The sequence below is a fragment of the Fistularia commersonii genome, chromosome 23, assembly GCF_037954325.1.
Source record: "Fistularia commersonii isolate RoL2024-O1a breed Wild chromosome 23, RoL_Fcom_v1.0, whole genome shotgun sequence".
Taxonomy (NCBI): Eukaryota; Metazoa; Chordata; class Actinopteri; order Syngnathiformes; family Fistulariidae; genus Fistularia; species Fistularia commersonii.
In genome coordinates, this window is record NC_141306.1 from 12,541,313 (window position 1) to 12,562,127 (window position 20,815).

Genomic DNA, 20,815 nt, shown 5'->3' on the forward strand with positions numbered 1-20,815 from the left:
TATATATATTATATATATATCATATATATAATATATTATATAAATTAATATATATATTATATATTATATATATATATATATATATATAGTATAATATAGTATAATACTAGATAATATAATATAGTATATAATATAATATAATACTATACTATAGTATACTATAGTATAATATAGTATAACATATAATAGTATATAATAGTATATAATATAATTTTTTTAATTTTAGAAAAAGCTAAGAGACAACCATATTCTGCCTCAGCATTTCACTGCTTTTGATAGAAAGCGGTTTGAAGGCTGTTTCCCCTCTCCAGTCTCTTTCCAACCCTCATCTCAAGATCAAAAGCATCAATTTTAAAGTTTAAATCCTCTGCTCTGGCCTGTGCAATGCACCAGCTGATCAAAAAGGCTTTGACTGACATTTCCAACAGAAATTTCTAGTGTATTTGGATGACATCCTGGACCCCAGGAGCTCTTTCCAGGCAGCATTGGGGGCCTTGAAGCAGGTTCTACAGGGGATATTAGCAGCAGGTCTGAAGCTCGACCCCGACAGGTACTTCTTCATGTGAAAATAACTGGAGTAACTGCGGCACCAAGCTGATGGAGGGGGCATAAGCACATTGGAAGGGAAGGTTCAGGTGTTGAGTTTAATGACTCACTTAAATGGAGGAGACAGCAGGAATTGATTTGTGACCAGTATTAAAGTGGATGAAGTCAGGACAAAAACCACAATGGAATGAAGTTCCTTGCCTATTAAGGGACTGGTTGAAAAATTTGTGTATCAAAATTTGAGTATCCTTGAGCTCTTTCAACAGCTTAGCTCAGCTAAATGAGTCAAACACATCCAGAGGGAGTGGGTGAGAACACGGCCACAGCTGGTGCATCCACAAGCAATTTCCCCACTCCTTTCTGCTTTTCTTGTCCCAAGGTAAGCTGTGTAAAATAGCATCAGTCCTTGTGTTTCCCTTTGACTGAAATTACACCCAAAAGCAGTACTATGTTGCATTAATAGTATATATACCATACCGTACAGAACGAAAGATAACAGTGATGGAAAGCTAAAGTTAAAACGAGCAACCTGCAAAAGTTGTCAATCCAGCATGTATTGTAACTGTAAAGCAATGTGCGGTGCTCCTAGGTTAAAGTATGCATTATAAATTGCAATTTTTAAAGAAATAACAATTATTCGCGCTTTATTAACGACAAATTGCAGTATGACACAAACAGTAAAGCATATTAATGGTTTTAGTCCTCCAAGGCAGGGTTCCTTATAATAGGGATTAATAAAATGATATCCTATCCCATCTCACATTCTGACATAATGACCTCATTGACACTCGCCAAACTTGCATGACATCATAAACTGTAAATATGCGTGTTGGTGACTTTATGAACACGTTAAGTCAGAACAACTGAGACAGCTCAGGTACTTGTTCAACTGTCGGAACCTTTAGCTTCCGTCAGAGGGGTACCGGGTCAACAACTCACTGCTAAACACAACAAAAGCGTAGATTCCATTTTTCTCCATATTAACGGAGACCAGGTGGAGAGAGCAACATCCTTCAGATATCTGGGTCACCACATCTCAGAAGACCCTTCCGGTGTCCCTCTACCCCACACCATCGAGTCTACTTGCATACAGCATCACAGGCAGGTTTGCAGGAAGTTTGGCTGCAGACAAGAAAGCTCTGCAGAAGGTGATCGGCAAAGCAGAGAAATTCATCAGCTGCCCCTACCCTCCGTCTTCTGCCCCAGACAAGCTAATGTCCACGTCTGACTCCTCCCGCCCAGTCCACCACCTATTCAACCTGCTCCCCCTCTCGAAGGTGGTCCATCGAATCCTGTGCAACTAGGATGTCAAAGTGCTCCTTCCCCTTGACCACAGGGGGACAACTGAGCAAATGTTACAGGTACCAGTTGGCACCATGTGAACAGCTTATGTCTGTCTGTAAACAGTAGAAATGAATCGGAAAGGGTAGCTTCACATCTTTTCATCAGCCTCGCTCAGAAGAAAGAGGGAGACGGGATTGATTAACAAATGGAATATTCTTCTTCTTCTTCTTTCGATTTTTCCCTCCAGGAGTCGACACAGCGAATCAGCTTTCTCCATCCAACCCTATTCTCTGTATCCTCCTTTCTCACACCAACTACCTTCATATCCTCTCTCACTATGTCCATAGATCTTCTCTTTCTTCTCCAATTCCAGCATCCGTCAAACAATATATTCTCTATCCCTCCTTTGTACATGACCAAACCATCTCAGTCTGAGAACACATCAGAGTGGCACCGTCACTCACCACGCACCAGCTAATCAGCTAATACGCTGTTAGCCACACAATTACATCCTTGCACCATTCCAACAATGTTGTTTTCTGTGTGTTCAGTACGAACAATATGTTAAAATTGTGCCCACAGTTTGTTTACTCAGATTACTGTTTCACCATCTTGTAAACAAGAGAAATGAATCAAACAGAGTAACGTCACGTCTGTTGGTCAACCCCGCTCAGCAGAAAGAGGGAAACCGTGAAGCAGCAGTCACTGTTGCAAAGGCGGTCCTGGGACAACGCAAAGCGCTGGTCTGCCCCCTGCTGAAACAAAACTTGAATTATTAAATTCACAATTAAATTTACAAAAAAATTCACTATAAATGTTAGTGGCATCACACACACACAAAAATGTTGTGAAATATGATACATGTGCAATGGTTACATTATCATAAGATTTGTAAAATTCCCAAGCCTATCCAAATGCAGCACATCCGCCATCCTCATGTCCTATATTCTACAATTATTTAAATGTGCCTTATTTGATTCATTGTGTATCACTGAGCTATTAATTATTTCCATTTATATGAACCGTGTGTGTGTGTGTGTGTGCACGCGTGTGTGTAAATTCTGGTAATCATCACATCCAATAGCATGTGCTATCTTTACATTCATTAATCCATACATCCATAAATGCTGGTGCCTCTGAAATACACGAAAATAAAGTCAGCTGAAGAAACGCAGTCATAACACCACTTGGCTGTTGATCAGTGATGGAGACTGGCCAAACAGTGTGTGCACTTTGACTGTACTTTGACTGTAACTACTGAATAAAAGAAGTTCTGAACATTTTCAAGTCTTGTTCAAAATAAACAAGGCTTTGAAGGAATGGGTGCTCGATATAATAATCAAGGTTAAGGTTATTGGCAGTTAAATAGTTGTCTGAAGGTCCCTAAGAACATGATAGGGTAAGGTACTGCATGAACTTGTGAAGGATTAGGGACTAAATGAAAGTACTGCCTTCAAGGCATGATGCCAGATATTGAAATAAGCTCAATTTTGAATGGTACTGTTTAACTTTAGCCCCTGTTTATGAGAGAGACCACTTTGTTTCCCCAGTTTAACTTTAATTTTTGTTTGACATTGTTCAGGAAGAAGAGAGAGTTAATTCCTGCAAAGTTCATTTCAGAACTATATGATGGATAGATAGTGACCTTGAACCATTTAACATTGAGCATGGTGACGCAGGAGCTGAACCATGTCAGATTTCAATATTGTTTTCATTTTGAGTCAGATCTGTCTGTAATGTGACTTGTGGTGCTGCATGGTTTTGCTGATGGCTTTGTAGTCTGGTTGATATTTGGTGAGGTGAAGCATCATGCAGGCGTTGAGGCTTTCATTCGTTAAAACGCGATCGTAGGTTGGTCTAGATCAGAGGTCGGCAACCCGCGGCTCTTTCATCTTTACACTGTGGCTCAGAGTGGCTTGGGAAAATAAGTCATAAAAATTTAATTGAAGTATATTTCATTTGTGTTAATTCCTTTTTTTAACTTTTACTTCTGAGTTGGAAGATTATTGTGATCTTGAAATATTAAATAAAATTACATTTATTATTTTTCGTCGCTCAAAATAACGTCATACTCGCGGAAGCCGGTATACCCGCCAGCCGGTAAAGTCCCGATTTGCAGATGCTATGAGCAGAAGTTCCATGAACCAGGTAAAATAAATATTCATGAAGATATTTTGCAAATATTTATTTTTTATTGTTTACTGACACAGTGATTTTTTCCCAATTTATTTTTAAAATTCAGGTCAAGGCTCCGCTAAACGCTCTGAAAGCCCAAAGCTCAAAATGAGTTCATTACATAAATAAAATTTAATTTTCTCTGTAATACTTTGTGAGTTTCAGAAGCAACACACTACACACTTGTTTATACAAAGTGTAAAGGTAATAAACAGTGGTACCTTAATTTTAAATGTCAAAAAGTAATTGCGGCTCCCAGTGTTTACTTTTCCGAAGAAACCGGGTCCAAATGGCTCTTTGGGTGTTACGGGTTGCCGACCCCTGGTCTTGATGCAGTGGTGGGCCGTCAGGGCCTGCAAGGCCTTCATTGCTGGCCTAAAAAAATATCTCAATCACTGATGTTAATTATATTTTGTCCACGAATACTTATTAAATAATTCCAAATGGTCTGTTCACTTCCTTTCATAGTTTTTCCTCAGGTTGTGCTGCTCCGCCCCCAGAAGTTTGGGGAATACAAGAAAAAATTCCCGACAGAGCCACAGAACACTTTTCTATCTGACTCGGCTAGAAACAGAAGTGACAGTAATGTATGCCATGGATGAATTTGCAGGAATCTCCCAGTGATCTCCTTGACTTCCTTCAGCAGAAAAATCTAAGTGAGAGCATGAGGCAGCTGTACACATTAGTGTGTCTGGCGATGACCATCCTTGTGTCCACTGCTTCTGTCGAGCGGACATTTTCAGCCCTAAAACGAATTAAACCTTATGCCAGGAATACAACAGGGCAAGCTCGACTTTCAGCATTAGGTTCAATGGCGATAAAATAAGACTTCTTGACGGAGCTGAAGCGCATGGATAATCTGTTCGACAGAATAGTTGAACTCTTTTTGAGGAAAGAAAGGAGGATGGATTTTGTCAACAAATGATCAGAATTTTTTGTGAGTAAAATGCTGCTTTTTTCCTAAATAATACTTCAAGTTTATGAGGATATTATTGGTGCTTTTTACGTGTCGCAGCTGTTTGCTATGAAAGCATTTATTGTAACTACATGATTTATTTATCTGCGATGCATAAACCAAATCTTTGTAGTTACTGCTAACAGCGAAGACAATTTATATTTCATTATATTTCTTATTCTTCCTCCTTTCCACTATTATCTATTACTGTTATGTTTTTACTTGAAACTCTGGCACAACAATTTCCTTCGGGATAAATAAAGTTGTTCTCATCTCATCTCATCTCTCATTACAGAAGACCTATGTGTAAAATGCACAACCCGCCACTGTCTACATCACAGTTGTCAAACTCATTCTAGCTCAGGGGCCACACGGAGGAAAATCTATTCTCATTTGGGTCGGACTTGCAAAATCATGACATATTAACCTTTGTTAATATACCTATTGATCAATTCACCCTTGAAATCTCGTACCTTTTAGCTTTGCAAGCCCAATTAAACTTGTTTGCCGCCCTGATCCGGCCCTCGGCCCTCGAGTTTGACATCCCTGGTCTAGATGTTATTCAGGTGTGAGAATGACTGCTCACATGCATACGTAGAGCCAAACATGGTCAACACAGCAATACTCACATGCTGTAGGAAGCGTGTTCCTGCAGCTGGTCTGCAGGTTGAAGTGTTAGAATATTGCGTCATGATTGTAACGGAATATATTTACATGCATTCATTGTATTTACTGTTTTATTTCGATTGTGGTCCGAACATTTGAGCACAAAGAACCTCCTGATGTAGAACGTGATGAAAACTTAATAAGGGGTCTATTATCATGTTCACGAAGCATTACATATCCTCTGGTTTTCCCCATCATACACAGAGCACCACCAGTACACACCACAATAAGTTTATCCACCAGTAGATTTTTGTCTTTACTGAACTCGATGAAAGACTTGAATAAATCCTCCCCTTTTGTTGACCCTTTCATTGGCAAAACAGCAAGACTTTCTTCAGGCATTGTGTCACCAGCAGCATACCTTGCAGTCACACTGACCTGGGATAAATGGGTTGTCTACTGACTCATCCAAAGCAAGGGAAAAGTAAGGCACATTTCAAAAATGAAATTTTATCAGCAAATATTAGACACATCGCAGAACCTGCTTTCTCTACAAAGGTGAAATTCCTCTGTCCATTCCTGTTGAAATGTACAGTACTCATCATCTTTTTTTCTTTTTGCCATCCTCATAGTCAGAAGGGTTTGCTGTGTGTAAATTTAGCAAGCTGACTAATTTATTAAAAGGAGGGAGGTTAACTTCTAAATCTCATAACAATTAGTTTAGGCAGCCGCATTATCCAATAAAAATAAGTTTTGAAGTCGGACCGTCCCGTAGCTTCAATTACAGCTGGGAGTGACTCCAACCATCCACAACACTTAACAGGTGCAATATAAAATAAAGTGGAATTATTTATGGCTTATCATGTTAAGATATGTCAGCGGAGACTTATCTGCAAGCCAGATGCAATTATTAAAAGATCCAGATCTGGCTTTCAAGCCACAGGTTTCTGACCTCTGCTCTAGCAGATAGGTGTTCATCCTTTGGACCAATACAAAGAAGATCTTCCCTTCTACGTTTAACAGAGCAATATTTCTAAATTGGCTGATATCTTTGGAATTCACTTCAGTTGGGGATAAAGACCTCTACTGCCCTTTGTCTTTCTGACGAAATATGCTGTTTCTTCCAGGCAGTTCTCATCAGGTACCATTGAAGCTTTAGCACTCTGGGGCAGGTCTTGTAGAGCTTGTAGGGGACTCCATTGGGGCCAGGGGTGGAAGTTGGGGCTGTTCAATTTTCTCCTTGGTGGCTTCAAGCTTCCTACTCTTCTTCTCCTCCAGCAGCTGTCTGGCCTGGTTGAAAGGGTCTTGCTTGTTCGCTCTTTTTACTTTTTTTCTGTGCTTGGAGATATCCAACTCTGCAAACTCCCTCCTTCCTCTGTCTCTTGGGGTAGTCCTCTGTTCGGGATAATTTCACCAAACCTGTCCTCACATGTCCAGCATATTACACTGCTCAAAAAAATAAAGGGAACACTTAAAAAAACACATCCTAGATCTAAATGAATGAAATATTCTTATGAAATACTTTGCTCTTTACACAGTTGAATGTGCTGACAACAAAATCACACAAAAATGATCAATGGAAATCAATTGTATCAACCCATGGAGGTCTGGATTAGGAATCACACTCAAAATTAAAGTGTAAAAACAAACTCCAGGCTGATCCAACTTTGATGTAATGTCCTTAAAACAAGTCAAAATGAATCTGTGTTGCTTCCTGAGTGGACACTATGATTTCACAGAAGTGTGATTGACTTGGAGTTACATTGTGTTGTTCAAGTGTTCCCTTTATTTTTTTGAGCAGTATATATTCTCCAACAGGTTAAGCTTGGCTTCAAGCTTGGCTTGTTTACTGACGATCTGGTGTTCTCCTTGTCCATTTCCGTTACCGTTGTTTCCATATAGTTCGTGCTATTAGGCCCATCTTTTGCTTTCTCTTTACAATCTTTGTGGTTACTTTGGGTGTCATGCTTCTGAAATACTAGTGGGTTGGGTAACTAGCCCTCCACTCCCAGTGCGGCCTTTAACAACTCCCTGGTGACAGGAAGGTTAAACTAAACCACAGTTATATAAAATGGACATCATTTTAAAATCGCATTCAACTTTGCATTTGGGGTCTCATAAAAGTGTCATTCAATTTAATGCTGTCCACGTTGAACAGTTTGGAATAGCCTCGCTATGCACGAACTGAAAACTCACTTATTAATGTGCACATTCCAAAGAAAGTAAAAAAAAAACAACAATTCAGTAATAACTGCAGAGGAAATATTTGAATGAATATTTATGATGGCTGCCAAAGCTGAACACAACTCATCTTTGCTGTCTACGAACAAATATAAGCACATTTTTAAGGTTAGCAATGCATAGCTCATTAGCAATGCCCTGCCCCTGGAGCTTTTAATTGTAGGTAAATGTTAGTTTGGTGGAGTTGAGTAAGAAATACTCAAAGGTGGAGCCTCCTGGGCGGAAAACTCAATCACTCTGGCTGATAAAGCTTCGCATTGGTGCAGAGGATAGATATAGTCAGTATTTGTGCTCATTCATAGTTGAAAAAAAATGCACATTCACAGTAGCTTCATACACCATCTCCTCCTCGTTGTTTGGTATATCATATTTTATTTTAACAACCAGTACAGTCAATAAAGCCATTTTCACAAATGATTTTCCAGCGCTCTTGTCATTTGGTCTCCTGACTTACATTTCAACATTGCTCTCGATGCGTGTTGCTGCTTCAATGAGTCTTGGTAGGTCAACAGGTTTGCTGGCCCACTCTACAATGGTATACCTATACTGCTCAAAAAAATAAAGGGAACACTTGAACAACACAATGTAACTCCAAGTGTCCACTCAGGAAGCAACACAGATTCATTTCAACTTGTTTTAAGGACATTACATCAAAGTTTGATCAGCCTGGAGTTTGTTTTTACACTTTAATTTTGAGTGTGAGTCCTAATCAAGACCTCCATGGGTCGATACAATTGATTTCCATTGATCATTTTTGTGTGATTTTGTTGTCAGCGCATTCAACTGTGTAAAGAGCAAAATATTTCATAAGAATATTTCATTCATTTAGATCTAGGATGTGTTTTTTAAGTGTTCCCTTTATTTTTTTGAGCAGTGTATATCCTGGTCGGGAGTGCCAGAACAGTGTATAACATTGTTACGGAAATGAGTGGTCTAGGCAGCCACTGATTCCCCAGCTTTCAGAACTGTGGAAGCTTTTGGTCCAATTGACACTTGCATGAGAAGCTTGTTGAATCCATGCGTGGATTGCATTCCATCCATCTTCTTTGTGGCTCTCAGTCTGGTCACTTGATGAAATTTGCGTAACAGTACTCACAATGGCAACCTGGATGAATTTATTGCATGTGAAACAATTGTACAAATCAATTTGCCTTATGATGGCCTCCAGGCTGACCTGATTGTGGCGTTTCAAATCTTTTGTGGGACTCACCCAGTTCCTCAGGTTTAGCTGTTTTGTACATCCCCTGGTTGCCATCCACACTTTGGGGACGTAATGGAGTAGTCTCTGCTTCTTCATCAAAGAAGGTGCTGGAATAATCTGACTCAACAGGGGGTGCTGACAGGTGATGCACACAAGCATCTGCAGGACAAACGTGCTGTTGTTGCCCAGCATCAGGAGGAATGGTGGTGGAACAGACTAAGCTTGACATAGCATGTCTTGGCTGCCAGGGGGAACCAGACAGGGTGGCGATGTTGTCTTCAGTTCCTGCACTTCAGCATGTGGGGTCATAGGAACCAGGCGGCAGGCTCAGAATGACTCAAAATTCCTCCCATCTGCATTACTGTAGGGCAGTGGTTCTTAACCTGGGTTCGATCGAACCCCAGGGGTTCGGTGGGTCAGTCTCAGGGGTTCGGCGGAGGTCAAGACACACATTGGTGATGACATCACTGGCTGCAGGTGATCACGCTACATAGCTTGGCCTATACGTGCTGCAGGGATTTTGGCGCGCTCAGTTGTAGTAACTTGTGACTGTCGTGATGGTACGTCATGTGATTTCTTTCTTAATATTTTAATCCCTTCATACTAATTATGTCGGGCGAAAAAAGAAAGCGGTCGGAAGAATACGTGCAATACGGATTCACATGTATGAGGGAACGTGATTGGAATCGATGTCCTAACTGCATGATTTGCAAAGACCAGATGAGCAGTTCTAGTCCAGCACCGGCAAAACTAAGGGAAGGCTTCCTTCAGCTGCATGGAGATGGGAACTACAAGAACATAGCGCTTGCTGGATTCAAGGTGAAGGGAGCCAGATTCGATGAAAAGGCTACTCTGCCTGTTCTTTGTACCCATCAACGAAACGATCCTCGATCCAATAAAGAAGGGTTCGGTGAATGCGCATGTAAAACAGGTGGGGTTCAGTACCTGCAACAAGGTTAAGAACCATTACTATAGGGGGATACAAAACAACGTGGCTCCTTCCCTTTGGGTCAAGCAACTCGTTGGGCTCTAGTTTTCCCTTTAGAGCTTGACAAAACAGCAGCTAATTAAGTTCCCTTAAGTTGATGTTTGATGCATTCACATGTCTTTAACTCCGTTTTCAAATTATCTACCTCCTCATCCAGTGTTTTGATGGTGTCTCCGGGTCTCTTTCCTGATCTCTGCGGTCTGAGATTTCTCAGTATTTTGTGGCTAAACAACAGAAGCACAGAGTCACTCTTATCACACTTGACCATTTCTTAAAGTTTGGCTTGCGTTGACATTTTACCCTTGAGATGAAACAGTAAAAATTATGAAAAGACAGGAGGCAGAGCTAGAAGGTCACAGAGATGAAGCTGCCAAGGTTCTTATTGGGTGTGACAAGGATGGACAGGATCAGGAATGAATCTATCAGAGGAAGAGCACATGTTGGATACTCTAGAGAGAAGGTCAGAGAAGTCAGACTGAGATGGTTCCGTCATGTACAGAGGAGGGATAGTGAATATATTGATAGAAGGATACTGGAAGTGGAGTTGCCAGGCAGGAGGTGTAGAGGAAGGCCAAAGAGAGGATTTATGGACGTAGTGAGAAGATATGAAGGTAGTTGGTGTGAGAGAGGAGGATACAGCGAATAGGGTTAGCTGGAGAAGGTTGATTCACTGTGGCAACCCCTGAAGGGAAAAGGAGAAGAAGAAGAAGAAGATGAAGTGTACAATTACATTTTCCCCAGAAGTTACCAGAAGGTTACCTTTTGGAGAGGCTCCTTTCTAGGCTATATTGTGCATAAAATAAGGATAGAAATAATTCAAGTGCTTTTTGACGGTTGTGGGTAAGTGCTGTCTCCTGGGGAGTGGTGGTGTTGCTGTAACCGTGAATACATTTGGTGAGTAAAAAGAAAAGAAATGCATGGTGTGTGCCTGCTTGCATGAAAAGTAAGCAGGGTTGATTTTTTTTTGGTGGAGAGTTGGCGATGATCCCACACCATTGCCTTAGGAGGAAAGGGAACATAAGTCTTTGAATCTATGCAGTGTGTGTGTGTGTGTGTGTGTGTTTGCGTATGTCTGTCAAAAAAAAAAAAAAAACCTCACTAACCCAAGCTTACTGTTCTGTATATTTCCTGTGTATCTTGTATTTGCAAGTGTTATTTGAAGTCCCTATGTCCTCTATTGTAAGTCGCTTTGGATAAAAGCGTCTGCCAAATGTAATGTAATGTAAAGAATCATTTGTCCTCTGTTATTTTTCATACATAAGTTTCATTCATTCAGCGAACTGTGGCCTGTTCATTCCCTCCCCAGGCCGTAGCCTCCCCCAAAACACTCACTGCAATCTTTACATCTGATTGCAATTTCAAACTGGGTTCGTCACGTGTGGATGGAAATATTCCTCCTCTGTGACCAGACCACCCAAAACACTGAACCCCCTCACCGTACCTAAACTTACTTCTCCCCAACTGTGGTCCTCATGCTCTCTTCAGGCTCTCTTCAGGTTCCCTCACTTTCTTCTACATCCTGAAAGACATGCAGTCGCGGCACAGGTCAGACTCTGCCTCTTGCCTCAATATCAGCTGTGCCTGAGCAGTTGAAACCAATGATGAATTAACTGAGCTTCATTGATCCCAAACAGTGTTGTAAATGCCAAATAAAAATGAAATATCGATAAATACAATTTGTACATCTACCTAGCGGACAGCTTGGGATGCTGAGGATGCCCGCCGATTGCACTGGCTTGTGTTCTCCCTGTATGCACATCATGGTCACCAAATGGTTTCGTTGTCAGACACGAAAAAATGCACTCTGAGCATCGACTGGCCGACTAAATAGGAGTTCTTTCAACTGAGCAAAGCTCATCACTGCAGTTTAATTATCTTCTTGTTCAAACTATTCACAGAAGATAAAAGGATTTGTGAGCCAGCAGAGGAAAATGAAGTTAAACACCCATCAGCCGTCCATCAATCAGCGCAGCATCGTGGGAATGAGCTCAACCAAGTTAAAGTCAAAGGTACCTTTGTCAGCCTCCCGGCTATTTTGTTTTGACTGCGTTGTGAGACGAATGAGTGTCTGAGACGGCTGAGACGGCTGAGACAGGTGAGCGTGTGAAGGCGGCTGACACCCGAAGAAGGAATGCGCAGAGAGGTGATGTAACTGTATGACCTCACCAGATAGTTGTGGATCACACTGGTTCATCAACATCTCCTGCTGATGATACAATAAACTGGTGAGAACCCAAAGGATAAGCTTATTTAACCCAGAGCATCATCTGGGGTTTAAAAGTCATACTGAGATTTACATGTAACATCAATGTAAGGGAGACAAATGAAGGTTTATTAGACTAAAATTCTGTTTAGACTCATCCAAAAAAATACTACCCCTGTAATATATCTTCTATAAATGTATATAAATCAGTTTTTTCAAAATTATATATACCACTAAGATCTCAGATGGCCAGCAACTAATGTCTGGTGCCCCTGGAGAACAGAGAGATTTCATTTGAACAATGTCTTTAAATGACACAGCTGCCACAATATAAATATATAATATATATGATATAATATCAGTAGTATGTTTTGTATATACTGAATTAAACACAAGTAATATTAAATAATCATTAGTAATATTATTTTGGAAGTTTACTACACATTGAATTAGGATTATCGTGGAAGTCCTGTTAAATATCCTGTTAACCATCTTATTATGTTAAGGGTCAATTTGACCCATTGGGTCAATGGGTGAAATAGGTCAAATTGACCCTTAACATAATAAGAGGGTTAAACTGCTGCTATGAAAGGTAAGAATGCCAATCTTGTAAATACTAGTCAAAGGTTGTAAAATGATGTCAACTACATCCGGACTGCTTGATTTCCTCCGTCTGCAGCTGCAGGAGTGATACATTCAAGGCCTGTCTCAGCTTGATGGGCTTTTTCCTGTAAGTCTGATTGTTTTCATTTTATCATAGCGATAAAACAAACAAAAAAGGAACACTGTGCCTAAGTTAATCCCCGTCTACATTTTTCACATTCTCTGTCTTCCATAAGAAATCTCGGGGCAGAGAAGTTACATGAGACTTTAACCCTTGTGTTGTCTTGCGGGTCAAAAGTGACCCACTAGCATGTTGAGCTGTAACAAAAAACGCCTTAACCTATTTTTTTCCAACTTGAAATTTTATGAAACTTTTGAACTTTTGAAATTTTAATTTTTTTTTCTTAAAGAGACCCCATAATTAGAAAAAGTGATACTTCTTTTTTGTTTATGTTTCCATGTGGGCTGTACACCACTAGGGTACAAAGATTGTCTTTTGGGTCATTTTTGACCCGTAGGACAAAGGGAGGAAACACAATGTTAAGATCGCACAAGGGTTAAGGGCACCACAAAGGTCCTGAACAACCTCAGGCCTGTGACTCTCAACTCTCTGGTGATGAAGGTCTTGGGGAAAATTGTAAAAACTCACATTACCAGAGTAACTGAACCCAAGGGTTAGCCTCTCTGACTCCCTTACCGGGCACGCAGAGGGATGGATGATGCTAAATCTTCAGTAACCCTCATACTATGTTAAGGGTCAATTTGACCCATTGGGTCAATGGGTGAAATGGGTCAAATTGACCCTTAACATAATATGAGGGTTAATGCCCCATCCAGAGACACCCCAAAAAACACAGTCACGCTCCTGTTGGCAGACTTCTCAGCTTTCAGCACCCTGCAATACCTTATACTGGCTGAGAAGCTGATCACTCATTTCCACCTCAACCACCTACTCACCCGATGGATCATCAGTTTCCTCACCAACAGATCACAGAGTGCACGTGAACAACATCTCCTCTGGCACCTTCCTCACCACAAGGTTACCTCCCGTGTCCCCTGCTCTTCCTCCCCGACACAGATAACTGCAGGTCCACTCAACAAAACTACCACCTTATTTTTTTCTTATTTGTATTTGTCTCTATTTTATATACTTATTTTATATATTCATAGATACTGGATCTGCTCTCGGATGCTACGCTACGCTAAGTAAAGTTTCTCTGATTTTGAAGAGTTTCTGTTCACACCTACCTGGATCTCGTATGATGGCCATGCATATCTTCTTCTTCTTCTTCTTTCGGCTTTTCCCGTCAGGGGTCGCCACAGCGAGTCAACTTTCTCCATCTAACCCTATTCTCTGTATCTTCCTCTCTCACACCAACTACCTTCATATCCTCTCTCACTACGTCCATAAATCTTCTCTTTGGTCTTCCTCGAGACCTCCTGCCTGGCAGCTCCAATTTCAGCATCCGTCTACCAATATATTCACTATCTCTTCTCTGTACATGACCGAACCATCTCAGTCTGGCTTCTCTGACCTTCTCTCCAAAACATCTAACATGTGCCGTCCCTCTGATAGACCCATTCCTGATCCTCTCCATCCTGGTCACTCCCAAAGAGAACCTCAACATCTTCATCTCTGCAACCTCTAGTTCTGCCTGCTGTCTTTTGGTCATTGTAACAGTTTCTAGTCCAAACATCATCGCTGGTCTCACCACTGTCTTGTACACCTTTCCTTTTATTCTGGCTGAAAGTCTTCTATCACATAGTACCCCTGACACTTTTCTCCACCCATTCCAACCTGCTTGGACCCGTCTCTTCACCTCTTTTCCGCACTCTCCGTTGCTCTGGACTGTTGACCCTAAGTACCTGAAATCCTCCAGCTTCTTGATCTCCAGTCCCTGTAGCCTCACCGCTCCACCCGAGTTCCTCTCATTCACACACATATATTCTGTCTTGCTGCGACTAACTTTCATTCCTCTCCTTTCCAGAGCATACCTCCACCTCTCTAGATTTTCCTCTACCTGCTCTCACTACAGATCACAATGTCATCCGCAAACATCATGGTCCGTGGAGATTCCAGTCTAACCTCATCTGTCAGCCTATCCATCACCATTGCGAACAAGAAGGGGCTCAGAGCTGATCCCTGATGGAGTCCCACCTCCACCTTGAACTTCTCTGTTACCCCAACAGCACACTGTACCAGTGTCTCACAGCTAGCATACATGTCCTGCACCAGTCTAACATACTTCTCTGCCACTCCAGACTTCCTCATACAATACCAGAGCTCCTCTCTTGGCACCCTGTCATATGCTTTTTCTAGGTCTACAAAAACGCAATGCAACTCCCTCTGGCCTTCTCTGTACTTTTCTATTAGCATTCTCAACGCAAATACTGCATCTGTAGTACTCTTTCTAGGCATGAAGCCATACTGTTGTTCACAAATGCTGACTTCTGCTATCAGTCTAGTTTCCACCACTCTTTCCCATAACTTCATTGTATGGCTCATCAACTTAATCCCTCTATAGTTGCCACAATTCTGCACATCCCCTTTATTCTTAAAAATAGGCACCATCACACTTTGTCTCCATTCTTCAGGCATCTTCTCACTCTCTAAGATCCTGTTGAATAATCTAGTCAGGAAATCTACCGCTGCCTCTCCTAAACACTTCCACACCTCCACAGGTATATCATCAGGACCAACTGCTTTTCCACTCTTCATCCTCTTCAATGCCTTACTCACTTCACTTTTACTCATTTTTGCTACTTTGTAGTCTACAATAGTCGCCTCTTCTACCCTTGCCTCTCTTTCATTTTCCACATTCATCAGCTCTTCAAAGTACTCTTTCCATCTTCCCATCACTCTTCTAGCATCTGTCAATACATTCCCCTCTCTGTCCTTAATCACCCGGACCTGTTGTACATCCTTTCCATCTTTATCTCTCTGTTTCGCCAACCTGTATAGATCATTCTCACCCTCCTTACTATCCAACCGAGCATACAAGTCATCATAAGCCCTTTGTTTTGCCTTTGCTACCTCTATCTTTACCTTTTGCCGCACCTCCCTAAACTCCTGTCTGTTCTCTTCAGTCCTCTCAGTATCCCACTTCTTCTTCGCTAACCGCTTTCTCTGTATACACTCCTGCACTTCCTCATTCCACCACCAAGTCTCCTTATCTACTTTCTTTCCAGATGACACACCAAGTACTCTTCTACCTGTCTCCCTGATAACACCAGCTGTAGTTGTCCAATCATCTGGAAGCTCACCCTGACCACCCAGACCCTTCCTCAACTCCTCCCTGAAAACCATGCAACACTCCTCCCTTTTCAGCTTCCACCATTTTGTCCTCTGCTCTGCCTTTGTCCTCTTCATCTTCCTTGTCACCAGAGTCATCCTACAAACCACCATCCTATGCTGTCTGGCTACACTCTCACCTACAACTACTTTGCAGTCACTGATCTCTTTCAGGTTACCTCGTCTATACAAGATGTAGTCTACCTGCGTGCTCCTACCTCCGCTCTTATAAGTTACCCTATGTTCCTGTTTTTTCTGGAAAAAGGTGTTCACTACAGCCATTTCCATCCTTTTTGCAAAATCTACCACCATCTGTCCCTCTGCATTCCTATCCTGGATACCAAATCTGCCCATCACTTCTTCATCCCCTCAATTGCCTTCACCAACGTGTCCATTGAAGTCTGCACCAATGACCACTCTCTCATTTCTGGGAATATTCTGCATCACTTCATCTAACTCATTCCAGAACTTCTCCTTCTCTTCAGATTCACATCCCACCTGCGGGGCATAGCCGCTAACAACATTGAGCATCACACCTTCAATTTCCAGTTTCAGACTCATAAGTCTATCTGACATTCTTTTCACCTCTTGGACGTCCCTAACAAACTCCTCCTTCAAGATAACTCCTACTCCATTTCTCTTCTTGTCAGTACCATAATAGTACAACTTAAAGCCTGCTCCTAAGATTCTAGCCTTACTACCTTTCCACCTGGTCTCCTGGACACACAGTATATCCACCTTCCTTCTCTGCATCATGTCCACCAACTCTCTACCTTTTCCTGTCATAGTCCCAATATTCAAAGTCCCAATTCTCAGTCCCAGGCTCTTTCCTTTCCTCCTCTCTCTCTGCTTCCGAACACGCACTCCTCCTCTTCTTCTTGTTCTTGTTCTTCGACCCACAGTAGCCCAATTTCCATTAGTACCCTGTAGGTCATCAGTACCAATGGCGGTCGTTGTTCACCCGGTCCGCGACCGATCCGGTATGGTATAGTTTTGGTTGACTCGCATATTTGGTTTTGGCAAAAGTTTTACGCCGGATGCCCTTCCTGACGCAACCCTCTGCATTTATCCGGGCTTGGGACCGGCACAGGGAGACACTGCTCCGTGCCCCCCCAAGGCAGGCTTGGAGAGGCACGGGCCAGTGCCGCCCTGAGGCTGCATTATGATGGCCATGCATTTATGAAACTGAAAAGGATTAAAAGAGGTAAATAAGGTATGCAAGATGCTTCTTGTCGACAATGGAAGCGAACCAGCATTGGGGCAGGGCTTGGGAGAAGGGAGTTCAGGGGTGGGGCTTGCGAGGAGGGTTTGACAGATTTGGAGTTACTCCAAAACAAGCCTTTTCTCCCAACCCCAGACCTGAGAGTCAGGCAGTGGAGCTGCTCCCTCTCCGAGCATCTGTGTCTCATTTGTCTTTTACGACTCACCTTTCTGTTGTTTTCCTTTCTTTTGTTGGATCTGATACCCGCTCAGCCCTGTACATGTTCATCGAGCTGGTGTTGAACCCGCTGCCTCGGGATCTCGTCCATCCTGCATCTCCGCTGCCGGAGCTTTGTAAAGCAGCTGGATTCCTCTGAGATCGAAGAAAAGAAACAGGAAATGAACTGCACCAGGTGAGTTTGGCTTGATTTTCAGAGCAAATTCAGAAATACAGCAAAATAATCCAATCAATCGAGTAAAATCCAATGAATGAACACATCCAATAAAAATATACTGCTCAAAAAAATAAAGGGAACGCTTGAACAACACAATGTAACTCCAAGTCAATCACACTTGTGTGAAATCATAGTGTCCACTCAGGAAGCAACACAGATTCATTTTGACTTGTTTTAAGGACATTACATCAAAGTTGGATCAGCCTGGAGTTTGTTTTTACACTTTAATTTTGAGTGTGATTCCTAATCCAGACCTCCATGGGTTGATACAATTGATTTCCATTGATCATTTTTGTGTGATTTTGTTGTCAGCACATTCAACGGTGTAAAGAGCAAAGTATTTCATAAGAATATTTCATTCATTTAGATCTAGGATGTGTTTTTTAAATGTTCCCTTTATTTTTTTGAGCAGTGTATATATGATATAATATCAGTAGTATGTTTTGTATATACTGAATTAAACGCAAGTAATATTAAATAATCATTAGTAATATTATTTTGGAAGTTTACTACAGATTGAATTAGGATTATCATGGAAGTCCTGTTAAATATCCTGTTAACCATCTTATTATGTTAAGGGTCAAATTGACCCTTAACATAATAAGAGGGTTAAACTGCTGCTATGAAAGGTAAGAATGCCAATCTTGTAAATACTAGTCAAAGGTTGTAAAATTTTTGTGTGATTTTGTTGTCAGCACATTCAACTGTGTAAAGAGCAAAGTATTTAATAAGAATATTTCATTCATTTAGATCTAGGATGTGTTTTTTAAGTGTTCCCTTTATTTTTTTGAGCAGTGTAAATACATTTTCATCTATCTTCTTCCCTGTACTCTCGAAAGCTTTAAATATCTAACACTGATCATACAATACTTGAATTATACTTGAATACAAAACTTGTAAAAGAATGAAGTGGCTTCTTTGTGGTAAAATTTATGAATGAAACTGACCTGCTTGTAATGTTTGTGTTTGTGCGATAAACGACGTTCTGAAGTTGCGTCCCTCCGTCTCCCTTCCCAGAGTTCTCCACGCCTTAGGCAGCCACCCGGTGCCCAACATGTGTCTGAGCCTCGGCCGACAGAAACCTGTCTACGACCTGCTGGCATCGTCCTCTCTCAAACCCACGCCGTACCACGTTCAACCTGCCAGGGGCCCGATGAGAAGCAGCTTCCACTCTTTGCACCCCTCCTCCTCCTCCACCTCCTACTCCTCACCCTATCCCGGGTCCCGAAGCTGCTTACGCAGGGTCGGCAGCAGCGGCAACAGTGGCAGCTCCCCAAACAAAAAGAGGGTGGTATTCGCAGACGCAAAGGGTCTGGCTCTCACCGTCATCCACCTTTTCATCCCAGAGAATCCCTCTCCTCCGTCCTCTTCTCCACTGTTCAAAACCCCCCCGATTTCCTACCCAGGCCAACCTCTGACCACGGACAAAGCACAGCGCCCCAAGCTACGCCTCGGCTTCCCGCCGCCGCTACTGGATCTGAACTGTTTCCTGACCCGCCTTCGAGACACAAGAGTCCAGTTGGAAAGCTGCAAAGTTTTGAAAAACATGCTGTGTGGAAGAGTGCGTGTCTTGCACACCAGCCCCGAAAAGGCTGTGCGTGTCCGTGTGACCTTTGACTCTTGGCGCAGCCACCGAGATGTTCCCTGCGCGTTCCTGCAACAGCATCGGCTCAGGGCCACAGACACGGACATTTTCACCTTTGACCTAAGTTTGCCCAAGAATATCGATCCAGAAGACGGGATTCAGTTTTGCATCTTCTTCAGGCTGGGGCGAGGGCAAGGGCCCGGATCTGGACAGCACTGGGACGACAACCAGGGCCAGAACTACAGGGTGTACGTGGACAACCACATTTTGCCCCCGGCCCTTCCACAGTGGCTGCAGTCGTGGAACGTCCGGTGCGGTGCCCAGAACCCCGCTCAGCACTGCGGCGAGTCGGGCAGAACCTCAAGCTCTGCCTATCAGACTTGTTACGTTGATTCGTGCACAGAAAACCAATGGGATCTGCAGGACAATTGACTTTGGGTGAAGGAACTGCTTAGCAAGCTGCCATTCATAAACCCCGCCCCCCGCTCATGGCTGCTGTATGAGGAGCAAACGCTCGACCAATGCTCTCATTTAATCCACACTTGAAAAGACATTTTTGTTTTATCTCTTGGTTACATTCCCTCGGTGTGGAAAGACCGACCAGGACCCTGTGAAATGTGAAAAGATCTTTGAAGAGGCTTCAGTTCCTGCTGTCATCCTCCTGCAGATGTTTCATCATCCACAGATTGATCAACGCTGAAACTTCTGTTGGCAATGCCGTTGAATTCAAACCAGATCCTGTTTCATAACATTAGGAGCCCCAAATGTGTTAAATTTACGTTTCAAGTTTTGAGCCAGCCTCCTGAGATCTGAGGTTCCACTTATTTTCATTTTCAATGCAGTTTTAACTTCTTTGACCTCAATTCATAATATTGAACCTGAATAAATATCATGTCCTCATGGACTGTGAGTATATTTTATTTTTTTCTTATATACCTCTGGTAGTATAGAATGCCACTACTTCTACTACTATTTTCTTCAACTACCTGCTAAAACTTCCACAGACTCACATGTTGCCTTGTGGGTTGGCATGTGCTCTTCGAAGTGGTATGTGCTGATTGGCAAAATCACAGGTTGCATCTAAGCAAAAAAAGGAAAAAATAATCTGGTTACATTTTTTTTTAATGATCAGCAACCATTTCAATCATGGCCAATTGCATGTCAGTACCTGCCGCAGAGTGATTCACTGCTGGTTCCAATCCAATGGATGATGGAACAACCGAAAACCTGACATCCTTGTGCCAATACCTGGCTATGAGTTTGAAAAGTCATGAATGATTAAAATAAAGAAGATTCTGGTCATCATGACCTTTAACCTCATGATGCCATTCTATATGTTATACTCAGCTCAAATACCTCCTGTCTGTTCGCACAGTGTGTCACACACACACACACACACACACACAAATATACCAGACAATGAGTCACAACATAGTCTTCGTGAACAAGATGTGGAGCAGGTGTTGCCGGCAGCCGAGCTC

At 42.2% G+C, this 20,815-nt stretch overlaps 1 protein-coding gene across 1 annotated transcript; it reads left to right on the forward strand.

The window, feature by feature from the left end:
- Positions 1-17,458: 17,458 nt before the first annotated feature.
- Positions 17,459-20,638, forward strand: ppp1r3c2a (protein phosphatase 1 regulatory subunit 3C2, duplicate a). The gene is made up of 2 exons (XM_086170735.1): positions 17,459-17,707; positions 18,767-20,638. The coding sequence occupies exons 1-2, from the start codon at positions 17,694-17,696 to the stop codon at positions 19,764-19,766; spliced, it is 1,014 nt and encodes a 337-aa protein (XP_086026861.1). The 5' UTR covers positions 17,459-17,693; the 3' UTR covers positions 19,767-20,638.
- The last annotated feature ends 177 nt before the right edge of the window (positions 20,639-20,815 follow it).